Source organism: Trichechus manatus, unplaced genomic scaffold, assembly GCF_000243295.1.
Source record: "Trichechus manatus latirostris isolate Lorelei unplaced genomic scaffold, TriManLat1.0 scaffold00078, whole genome shotgun sequence".
NCBI lineage: Eukaryota > Metazoa > Chordata > Mammalia > Sirenia > Trichechidae > Trichechus > Trichechus manatus.
The window spans coordinates 11,626,694-11,639,242 of NW_004444014.1; the positions used below are offsets into that span (position 1 = coordinate 11,626,694).

The following is a 12,549-nucleotide window of genomic DNA, read 5'->3' on the forward strand; positions in this document are numbered from 1 at the left end:
ACCACTTTTTACCAAATGGCCAGAGCAACATGAAGAAGGGTATTTTATACACCACAAATCTCTTCAGCCCTACCCAACAGTGAAAAGTAACGCCACCAGTTAAGAAGCATGCTGGATGTGAGTGGTACCTTTGTGACAGACAGTTCCTTGGATTTAGATTCAAACAGATGCTCCAGTCTGGAAGTGTCCACTTTAATGGGTTCCAGTTTCGACCACAGGAATTCTCGGCAGCGTCGGTTGTTTTTACACGGCCACTCAAAAGGCCGAACTTCGTTCCAGAACAAACGGATGGTCTTCTTTTTCTTAGTGAATGCTGGCTGACCCCTGGGTACCTGGGGCCACCCTAAGCCCTGAGGAGCACTGAACACTGGAGGAGGGGCCAATAAATTACCGGGGACTGGAGGGGGAGGCACGCTGTCCAGCAGGGGTGGAGGGGGTGGGGGCGGCAAACCCAGGAAGGTGGGTGGGGGTGGGGGTGGCGGCCCTGGGGTCTCCCTGTGACCCAGGTCCACGTCCAGGACGTCAATGTCGTCCTCCTCCCCCAGGTCAGTGAAATCCATGTCTTGGATTCTGAGCTCCCGTGGATTGGCCATGAGCTGGTCCCAGATGTAGTCGGACTCTGTCTTTGGCTGTGCTGGGGCTTTCTCCGGAACGCTGTCATTGGGCTCGTCGTCGGGAGAGATGGACCCTCTCCCCAGGTCCCCGCTGTTGAACTTCTCGGCAAAGGCTTTCACACTGCCCCGATTGTCCAGAGAGCCAACATCCACCCTCCTGACGCTCTCGTCCTGGGCCTGTGAGTGGGCCTGCAGGGTGGATATCCTGCTAGCAAGGCTGGCTACCGCCTCCGCCCCCTGCTCAGTCCTCCCCGGCTCGCCTTCCTCCTTCTCCTCGTCATCTGTGGGCTTTCTATTATGGGCATACAGCATGTCCAGCATGAACCGTTTGTTGGTGAGGATGTCGCCACACTGTTCATTTACACCTGCATCCTGAACACTCGAGGACCACAAACCTGGAAGTGTATAGGAGAAAAAAAAAAAAATGAGAAAGTGGCAGAGGCCTCATACCATGAGAAAATCAACTGGGCAATCAGTGAGCTTTACTAAAAGTAGTGACTCAGAGAAGACGTTGAGATAATGCAAACAAAGCATGTGGTGGCAGTCATGGCTGACAGGGGGCTTGAGATCAGGAAGAGATGCTGCATCCAAGTCCCAGTGACCCACAGAGGACACATGACTCTTTTAGGCATGATGTTACTCAAGGCTCCCAGCTGGGTTCATGGGAGAAATTCCTCACCGTTCCCTGTCACCCATGGGAGCTGGTCTGTACTACCCAGCCACAGGTAACTAAGGGGCCTCTGTTCTAACTAGACACAGAGAGGCAAAGGAAGATGATTCCTTGTCAGGCACTGGAGAGGCTGTAAAGTAACTTCTGTTTCCCCCCTACTCTGTACCTGCACCACAGCAGCTCAAAGTGCCTAGAGGAAAACACAAAGCATGCCATTGGTTGCACTTGAAATTCATGGTCACTAGTTTTCCAAAGAAGCCCTGGTGGTGCAGTGGTTAAGAGCTATGGCTGCTAACCAAAAGGCTGGCAGTTCAAATCCACCAGCTGCTACTTGGAAACACGACGGGGCAGTTCTACTCTGTCCTATATAGGGTCGCTATGAGTCGGAATCAACTCGATGGCAATGAGTTGTTTTTTTTTTTTTTAGTGTCCCAAAATCAAAAAACAGTTGCCATTGATTCAATTCCAACCCATGGCGACCCCATGCATGTCAGAGTAGAACTGCACTCCATAAGGTTTCCAATGGCTGTGACTTTTCAGAAATAGATCACTGGGCCTTTTTTCCAAGGGGCCTCTGGGTAGACTCGAATCTCCAACCTTTCAGTTAACAGCTGAGCATGTTAACTGTCTGCACCACACAGGTACTCCTCGCTAGTCTCCAGGGAGCCCTTCATGGATGACACTGATGAAATGTCTGATGAGCCATTCCCTCCTAGAGGACTTTCTCACATTGCTGGTCTCTCCTCTAACCTCCCCATCCATCTTATCCTCAGGGATGGCTTTGCTTCTGTTAAACTGGCAAACTAGGAGGGACAACTTAGTTTACCAACTTAATGGAAGTAGACAGAAGAGATCTTCCAGAGCTTCCATTCTACCTCCACTCACCCACCTGCATCTGAGCCCTAACTCGTGATATCTCTCTTGTGACTATGTTACACTCTCCCTCTTAGCAGGGGTCAACCACTCCACTTGTACATTAGAAAACAACTCCAGCAATTCTCCCCTGTATCTCCCATGCTCCTCCTACCAGATCTTTCCTACTGGCAAATAAACATGGTATAATCTCTTCCATCTTAAAAAAACAAAACCTCTTTTGACCCCACTTACCCTTCCAGCTATCACCCAACTTTTCTCCTTTCCTTTAAACTAAAACTGCTTTAAGAGTTGTCTTTACTCATTGTCCTGAATTTCCCTCTTTTTGTTCTCTCTTGAACCCAGTCTAATGAAGGTTTTACTCCCATCACCCTTTGAAGCTGTACCTTTCAAGGTGGCTTTCAAGTTGCTATATCCTACTACATTGACTCAGCTGGTTGCCTCCTCCTCCTTCATGTACTTTCTTCACTTGGCTTCCAGGCTACTGCACTCATCTGCTCTTCCTTCTTTCTGGCCACTCCTTCTCAGTCTCCTTTGCTGGTCCCCCCTTATCTTTACCCTTTAAATGTCCTTATATCTTTTCTCTGCATGTACGCCTACTCTCTTCATCATCATCTCATCCAGTCTCAGGGCCTTAAATATTATCCATAAATGGATCTTCTGTCCGCTACCCCCAACCCCCAGTACCCTCATGGGAACTACTTCTCTTGCTGTTGTTTCCTGTCTTGACTCCATCCATCTTGCTGCCAGCTGCAAGAACCTTGGAGTCATTCTTGACTCCTCCTGTTCTTTCATATTCCACACCCACTGCAGCAGGGCATCCTGAAGGCTAAACCTTCATGCTATATCCAGACTCCAGCCACTTCTCTCATCACCTCCCCATCACAACCCTTGTCAAAGCCAGCATGGTTTCTGCCTACTGTATTGCAGGAACGTCCTAACTGGTCTCTGCTTCCCCTCTTGCTCCTCTCACTTCTTAACACAACAGCCACATGAGGCTGTTAAAATGTCTGATCATATCTTTCTGCTCAAACTTTTTTAATGGCTCCACATTTCATTCAGAGAAAAAGTCAGTGACCTTACAGTGTTCACAAGGCATCGCATGATTCCACACCCCCACCACGCCCACTCACACGTAATCCTCTTCAGCCACAGTGGATCCTTGCCATTCCTATCGCTAACCAAGCATGATCTGGTCTCATGGGCTTTGTCTCTCCTGAGGCAAACTGTCCCCAGTTAATCAATCACATGGCTTGCTTCTCTACCTCCTTTAGGTCTTTGCTCACATATAGCATCTTCTCAGTGAAGCCTTCCATGACCACCTTGTTTGAAACTGTGCAACCATCTCCCCAACATTTGTCTATCATCCTTTCCTGCTTTATTTTTCACACTAACATTTATTACTGTGTAATCTTCCACACATTTTATTTATTTATTCTGGAGGGGTGGGGCCAAGATGGTGGAGTAGTCAGATACTTCCTGTGGTCCTTCTTACAACAAAGACCCCAAAAAACAAGTGAATTGATTATATAAGACAATCTAGGAGCCCTGAACAGCAAAGGCAAAGTTGAGAAATCAGACTGAGTGGCAGGGAGAGGGAGAAATGGTTTGGAAGCAGTGAGGAGTTGCCAGACCTGACCCAGCAGGAGCTGGCACCCTCCAGGCCAGATCGGCTGACATGTAGGGTGAGGCAAGCAGCAGAGCTTGGGAGGCGTTTTCCACAGCAGGAGAGACCCAGCAGCAGAGAGACTACTCAGGCCTCCAGAACCAGTGAAAAGCAGTGCTTAATTGGAAAAAGATAAGTACTTGCATCTGACCTACCGTGAGGATCAAAAAACACCCTCTTTGGCAAAAACCTCTCTCCCATTTACCTGCCCCCTCCCCACTCTGCACCAGGTCCTGGGCCAGCTTCAGTGACTGCCAAATCCCCTGGGCTGGAAGTAGGACCTGTCACATGTCCTAAGCCATTCTCCCGGCCTTGGAGAGGGAACAAATTAACAAACAGGAAAAAATAATCTGCCAACTCCCCTAAGCCAGGAACTCAGGGTAGGCGCAGCTCCTCTGCCTGGGCACAGGCATAAGGAGTCTACAGACTTTGAATGCCCTTCACCTTTGCATAGACCTGTGTGGGTCCATTTCAGCAGCGTAGGCCCTCATTACCAAAGTACAATAGGGTATATACCTGAAGCCTAACTTCAACTGTATCAGCTATATGGTGAAGTGGCAGGTTCGTGACATTTGACATTCCCATGCTCATTAAGCAGGGTCTTCACCTACCCGTATCAGGGGCGCAGTGACTGGTGGCTCCACCCACCCACCTAGCCACCCGTGACAGGGGTCCAAAAATAAGTGGTGCCTCCCAGTCCTTATAGGCAACAGCATTGGGTGCCCTTAGTCTGGCTGCAAAACCCACCCACCTACGTGCTCTAGGGAACAGGGACACACTTTCCTCCCAAACACTCAGGGGCAGCTGTCAGCCCCCTGCCTTGCTCAGCATCTGACCCCCTACTGCAGCCAGATACCTGTGCCTACACCAATCACCTCTGTCTGTCTAGGACTGTAGGTGAGAGCCTGCACCACACACTTGGTGACTGACTACCTAGACACCTGAGATGAATCCATACAAGAAAAGTAAACAGACTTCTGGGCTCACATACCTAGTAACAGATCTAGCTACCTGGTGACAGGACGTTAGAGCTTCAAGGGCACCAGTAATCAAACTAGCTCACATGAGCAGCCTATCTGGGCATATCAAAAGAAAACAGAACAAGAAGCTAGGACACAGTAAGCAAACATAAAATAAATAAATATAATAACTTATTGATGGCTTGGAGACAACAGTCAATAACAAATAACATAAAGAGGTAGAATATGATGGCTTCAGTAAGCTCCCAAAATAAAGAATCAAGAAATTTTCCAGAGGAAGAGAACTTCTTGGAATTACCAGAGGTAGAATACAAAAGATTAATATACAGAACTCTTCAAGAGATCAGGAAGGAGATCAGGCAAAACGCAGAACAAATCAAGGAACATACAGACAAAGCAACAGAGGAACTTAAGAAGATTAGAGAAGAGCATAATGACCAATTTAACAGGCTGCAAGAATCCACAGAGAGACAGCAAACAGAAATCCAGATTAATAATAAAATTTCAGAATTAGACAACCCAATAGAAAGTCATAGGAGCAGAATTGAGGCAATGGAAGTCAGAATTAGTAAGATTGAAGATAAAGTACTTGACACTAACTTATTCGAGGAAAAATCAGAGAAAAGAAAGAAAATGAAGAAACCTTAAGAATTATGTGGGACTCTATCAAGAGGAATAACCTATGAATGATTGGAATACCAGAATGGGGGGGGGATAACAGAAAATACAGAGAGAACTGCTGAAGATTTGTTGGCAGAAAACTTCCCCGATATCATGAAAGACGAGAAGATATCTATCCAAGATGCTCACCGAACCCCACATAAGGTATTTATTCTATTTAATGTGTGCCTTTGCCTCACCACTGGAATGATTATAATTACATCATTAAATGTTTTCTTCACTGAAATGAAAACTCTCTGAGGGTGGGGATTTGGGCTTGCTTTGTTCATTTTGTATCTGCAGCCCCTAGAATGACTGACTGAACAAGTGGTAGGGATGCATTTCCTCTGGGTTTGGTTCCTGGGGGCTGGCAGGGATGTGTGACGGGCTCTTCAGGATGTGAGTTCCATCAGATAGCCAGGCCTCCATGGGTACTCATGTTAGCATGTGGCAGGAGACCGAGGCCATGGAGTCAGCATTAGAAGTTTTCATTCTGTCAAAGGATGACACCCCTATCAAAAACACTGAGGAAGGACACTAATCTTTCCCCGCATGACCCTGCCTTGATTTTAGAGGCGGCCCCGTTGTGATCTGTCTCTTCCGGTATAGCTTTGTTTTCTGTATTCTGATCAAGAGTGGCCTAACGTGACCACAAGCTCTTAAGCTCCATTAACGTCAGAACAAGAAGTTCTTGAACACTCTTTTAGGTTTCACACGCAAAACACATTTAGGAAATAACCATGATCAAAGAGAGGCGAGATGGCTTTTGAGGATATGTCTGAAAAATCTGGTTATTTGGAGTCTCTATAACTGGTCAGACAGTCCTGTAAACAGGAAGACTACTTTGACGCCAGGAGACTGCAGCAGAATAAAGTAGATGAGTCTTTCTCAACAGACTGCCTTACTTTTCCCCCATTTGTTGTGAGATGTTGGTATTTTATTTTGTCAACAGGGAAAAGAGCATAATCGGGTACCATTTTAAATGCTGGTTTTCTTGCTTACTCTCTCCATTCATTTATGTCTCCTTGGTGGATTGATTCTTTTACCATTATGTAGTATCCCTCTTTGTCCCTAGTAATTTCTTTTACTCTAAAGTCTACTTTACCTGATATTAATCTAGCTACTCCTGCTTTTGTTTAATTAATGTTTGTATCATCTTTTCCTGACTTTTGTCTTAAGTATTTACATACATTGAGCGCTACATCAAATGGTGTTATAATGTTTGCTTCAATCATCAAATATGATTTAAGAAACTCATAAAGAAAAAGATAGTCTAGTTTGATTTTCCCCTATTTTTACAACTATTCTGTTGTTTGCTTTTGGAAGTTCCAAGTTTCTCTTAACATTTCCTTTCTGTGTGGAGATGTTCCTTTAGTCATTCTTCAAGGGCAGGTCTGCAAGTGACAAATCTTAGTTTTCTACGTCTGAGAATGTCTTTATTTACCCTTCATTCCTAAAGGACCCTTTTGCTGGATATAGACTTTGTGGTTGACAGTTCTTTTCTTTCAGCACTTGAAAAACATTGTGGCCCTTCCTTCTAACCTCCATGGTTTTAGATGAGAAATTTGCTGTCATTTGAATTGGTGTTCTCCTAGAGGAAATGCACTGTTTCTCTCTAGCCTCTTTCAAGATTTCTTTTTCTTTAGTTTTCAAACATTTGATTATCGTCTGTCTTAGTGTGGATTTCTTTGGGTTTATCCTGTTTGGAGTTTATCCAGCTTCTTAAATATGTAGACTTATGCCTTTTGCCAAATTTGGGAAATTTCCAGCCATTATGTCTTCAAATATTTTTTTAACACTGCTTTCTCCTCTCCTTCTGGGACTCCGATGTACCGAACGTTAGATTTTTTGTTATAGTCCCACAGGTCCCTGAGGCTCTATTCATTTTTTCAGTCTATTTTCTCCCTGTTATTCAGAGTGTAATTTCTATTGATCTGTTTTCTAATTCACTGATTATTTCCTTTGTCATCTCCAATCTACCACTGAGCCCATCAGTAAGTATTTTATTTTGGTTATTGTAATTTTTTTTCAGTTCTATAATTTTCCTTTGGTTCTTTTTTATATCTTCTATTTCTTGGCTAATTTTTTTTATGTGTTTCCTGAGTGTTCATAGCTACTTCTTGAAGCTTTTTTTTTTTTTTTTTTTGATGATTGCTGCTTTAAAATTCTCATCAGATAACTCCAATAACTGACTCATCTCACTGTTAGCACCTATTGATAGTCTTTTCTCATTCAAGTTGTGATCGTCCTAGTTCTTGGTATGATGAATGATTTTTTTGATTGTATTCAGAGTACTTTGGGTATTATGTTGTGAAACTCTCGATCATATTTAATATTCTCTTTTAGCAGGTAGTCACCCTCTTAAGGTGTAATGCACAGGTCTGCATGGAGGTAAATGTTCAGCTCCCTGCTGGGCCCTACTGTCACCACCTCAGCAAGAGTGCTGACTCACACTGCCTCACTGCAGATGGGAAGGGTGGAAATTCAGCTCCCCCCTTGGCATCCTTCTGGTAAAAGCATAGTGCTGACTCACAATTCCTCATTGCCTCCAAGTGGAGATAGAAGCTCAGGTCCCCACTGGTCCCTAATGACTCTGTGCCTGGGGAAGAGCAGCATGCTGACTAGCCCCTCATCCCACTGCCTCATTCAATCTTATTGATGCTGGGTAGCTATGGTGGCTCAGCTCCCTGTTGGGGACTTTTGGCACCAGGGGCTATGGTGAAGTATTGACTAGCCCTCATCCACTGCCTTGTTAAGTCTCATTCCTGCTGGTGGAGATGAAAGTGAAGATCTCCACAGAACCCCACTGACACTATCGCAGGGGGGAATCAGAATGTTGCCTAATTCTGCCCAGCATGGAGTGGAATATTAACTTTCTGCTTACCCCGGTGGCACCATCAGGTAGGGGCACTGCCACTCCTGCTCTTGAGGGGTGGTGGTGTACAGAAACTCAAGTCCTCATTTGGCCCTATTGAAACCACTGGCTTGGGGAGCAGTTTTTCCACTGATGTTTGACTAGGGTCGAGTGAGTATTAACAGACAAAAGGGTTTTCTGTTCTGTTAGGCTACCCTTTTTCCAGTCCTTTGGCTAGGGGGACAGGCTTTGCTAGGATCTTTTTTGTCTGTGATTGTTGGTAGTTTGGGGTCGGAGACTTCTGCAGTGCCCTGTCTGGGATATATGGGAGGCAATATGGAAACCCAGGAAGCTCAGTTTGGTGTCTTTCCTCACATCCCAAGGTCCCTAGGCAGTCTGCCTTCTTCATTCCACCTTTCAGAATCTTCCTATGCCTGTTTGTTCTGTTATATTCAGGGTATTTTAATTATAAGAGAGAACACCTGGGAGAAATGGGGCTCCTCCATCTTGGCCAGATGCCTCTTCATTTATTCACCAATGATTTCCTGAGCCCCTACTATGTTCTGAGCACCCAGCTAGGAACTGGGGACTGACAACGAACAAGACAGACATCCCTGTCCTCACAAAGCTTATATCTGAGTAGAGACAAAAGATAAGTAATTACAACAAAGGGTGATGAATGCTACAATAGAACTTCTCACATTAATGACATAGAGAAGAACAACCATCAATCAGTCAATCAATCAATAAAGCCACACAATTAGAATAAGTCGAGTCTCTCCCAAGTCCTATAAATTTCATTTTCAAGTAATAGACACAATTGTTAGATATAAGAATAGGAATAATTTTAATTGCCTCTAGTGTTCCTTTGTGATTTGACAATTTTCTGAAATGCGAGCACTACTATGACAGAGTTACCCTGAGACCACAGCTGCTGACAAGTGCCTGTGAGCAGTGGGACTTTTTAGGAACCAATAAGCTACAACAAATAAACATGATGAAATCTCTCAACAGCACCAGAGTGAAGCAGAAATTAACTGCAAAGCCCTAATTCCTCAGTCTATATACACTTGGACAGCATCTGTTATTAGTAGAAAGTCAATGGTTCTTGACTAGGAGCAGAATCTCCATTTTCTGAAAGTTGTCCTTATGTGGAAGAACATTGGACAATCTGACCCAAGAAACTTTAGTTCCCTAGCTTATTTTTACTAATCCAATTTATTGATATATTTTTGGATAGCTAACCCTAGTTATGATGAATAATTCTTAAAGCTATTCATAATAAATAAAACACGATTTTAAGGCCAAATTGATCAAGAAGTCTTATACTACACTCTGTACGGTGACCATAAAACCAAACCTGTTGCCACTGAGTTGATTCTGACACATAGCAACTGTATAGGACAGAGTAGAACTGCCCCATACGGCTTCCGAGGAGCGGCTGGTAGATTCAAAACACTGACCTTTCAGTTAGCAGATGGGTACTTAACCACTGCATCATCGGGCTCCTCGCTATGACCATAATTACATTAAATATTAATCATAACAACCAGAATTTGGAATAACTGTAATCTAACTATGAAAGAAGTTAATTATATATCAGTATATGTAGTACCTCTTAGGACACATATCTTCACATCTTCAACTAAATGAATACACAACATTTTCAAGGTAATAATTCATACAATGCGAACTATGATGTCTCGTCTTTCAGTCCTTTTTCACTACATCATGGTGACCAGCAATATAGAGAATAAAATCTAATACTGTATTCTAAGGGTAAAAACTCTAATAGTAACTATTTTAGACTAGGCCATTGATTGACAGGTCTCATGGGTGACTTTCTGGTTTCATTCATTCATTCCATTTTTTTCACTCATCCATGTTCAGGGACAGTCTGGGAACTAACAAGCCATGCATGGGTCATGCTATTGGCTGGTGGACCCTCAGAGAGCATTCATGCTACCCTTTGGGCCCAAGATGTAGGCTTGTTGAGTATGTATCTCTCATATGTAGCTTACAGAAGGTTGGCCCTGTAAGACATGACTCTCCTGGTAGACACTGAGGAGTGTTAGTCCAGGGAGCTGGTATTCTGTCACCCTGACAGCACACAAGTGATGTGGTGTGCAGATTATACACGGAAACCTGTGAGAACTGGAACTCAATGGGACTGCCTTGTTTTTTGGGTCTCATGAGTTTTCCATCTCTTTTCTATGGCTCATTTTAGGAGAAAATATTCATATTTTCCTTCTCTGACAGGTTTCTGCCTTACACAGGTTCCAGCTTTTGCAGGTTTTACCGTATCATTCATTTACAATTCCTATAAGCTTCTGTGGCACCCAGCCCAAGTCCCCGGTGAGGTCGTTTTAGGCCAAACCTACCATCTAACATTCCATTTGGTCCCTCATCATAAAGTCACCATCCACAAGGTGAGCTAAATAAATATCAGGTATAATACCAAAAAGACATAATTCCATAAGGAAAAACATGTACTTTACAGTAAGAAAGGAGTGGCCCTGGGTATGTTGTAGAAAATTATTTAAATTGTGTATATTTCAGCACAGCATGTCACACGGACCTCCGCACACATGGAATTGCAACTTTTTGGAAGTGCTCATTCTATTCATTTTAACAAATCTGCTCTGGGATAAAACTGTTGAGTCGTAATGGTTTAACACAATTCATTTAAAATTCTTTTAAGGGGTAGATAACAACATGACATGTCACTAAACTTAAATCAGAAACAGATAAAAGCTATACTTCTTAGTAACAATTAAATACTCAGAAGACAATGAGGAATTTCTTTCTCAGGGCTTATTCCTCAGGAAAAGTCCTCTGATGCCCTCATTATCTGGCCCTCTTTCCCACCCAAGGAATGGATGAACACAACAGCATGGCGGAGGGTTTGGGGCCACCTTCCTATGGGACAATAAACTGCTGGCTGGTTGACCATGTGGCCACATTCCTCACCTCCAGAGCCTGGGTGACACATTCCAGGCATCGATCTAACCTAGCAGGGGCCTCAGCAAACCAATCCCCCCCGCACACCCTCACCCCGGGTTTCCTTTGAATGTGCTTATGGAGAAGACGGCTTTGTTTACCAGTTCCTCGGTCCCTGGAGAGCTTGTCCTCCTTCTCCTCCCTCTCCAACGTGCTGCTGGAGGATGAGATGCTGGAGGCAGAGCAGTTGTCCCTCTCGTTCACCTCCTCATTCTGCCTCTCTTTTTCACTGAGGGAGGCTCTTTCTTCTGGCTCTTGCTCCAGTGCTCGCTCCACCTCGCTCTCTGCTTCTGCAGGGGCTATTTCCCTGCTGGCCTCATCAGCAACATGCCCCACCTCTGCCTCAGGTTCTGCCTCTGGTTCAGGTTCAGGATCCCTGGCACTTGCTGGTGGAGACAACAATGGAGACAATACAACAGTAATTTCTTCAGAGTATGAAGTGGGATGTGAAACTGGATTTGAGGTCGATTTTTCTGGGCTAATCTGTGATTTCTAAAGGTAACCCCCCAAGATTCCCACCCCCTGGTTAGTTACTCAAACACTGATCCAGGTACTGCTGTGAAGGGATTTTGCAGATAAAAATTAAAGTCCCAAGTCAGCTGACTTTCAAATACGGAGAGTACCTGGGTGGGCCTGACCCAATCAGGTGAATGTTTTAAAAGCAGAGAGGAAGTCAGGGAGATGAAAAACATGAGAAGAATCTGAAATGCCATTGCTGCCTTTGAAGATGAAAGGGGTGACATGATGAGGAACGCAGATGGCCCCTCAAGCAGAGAATGACTCCTGGGCGACAGCTGGCAAGAAAACAGGGACTTCACTTCTGCAAGCATGGAGAACTGAATTCTGTCAACAACCTGAATAACCTCGGAAGTGGATTCTTCCCAATAGGGTCCTAGCCAGGTAAAACCTTGATTTCGGCCTCGTGTTACCCAAAGCAGAGAATCTACCTGAGTTTCTGACTGACAGAAACTGAGTTAATAAATGAGTGTTATTTTAAATTGCTAAATTTGTGGTAATTTGTTGTGCAACAATAAAAAACTAATACATGATTCTTCTGCCTTTTCAGAGAAATAGAAAAAAAAAAAAAAACCACATCCATAGTGAAACAAGCTGGCAAGTAGCAGCCTCACATTTTCTGAAATCAGTGGCTAAACCAATGAGGCCCATCACCCTTTGCTTGGACCGTTTGCTCATAATATGACATTAATCCATAATGGAGAAAGCTATTCAGC

At 44.3% G+C, this 12,549-nt stretch overlaps 1 protein-coding gene across 3 annotated transcripts in view; it reads right to left on the reverse strand.

The window, feature by feature from the left end:
- FHOD3 (formin homology 2 domain containing 3) overlaps positions 1-12,549 on the reverse strand; it is a 537,856-nt gene that overhangs the window by 63,134 nt on the left and 462,173 nt on the right. For all 3 annotated transcript variants that reach the window (XM_004380906.3, XM_004380905.3, XM_012556799.2), the window contains 2 exons: positions 11,419-11,703; positions 129-1,009 (listed from right to left, as the gene is read on the reverse strand). In XM_004380906.3, the coding sequence (XP_004380963.1) occupies positions 129-1,009; positions 11,419-11,703 (1,166 nt within the window). The remainder of the gene's footprint in view (positions 1-128; positions 1,010-11,418; positions 11,704-12,549) is intronic.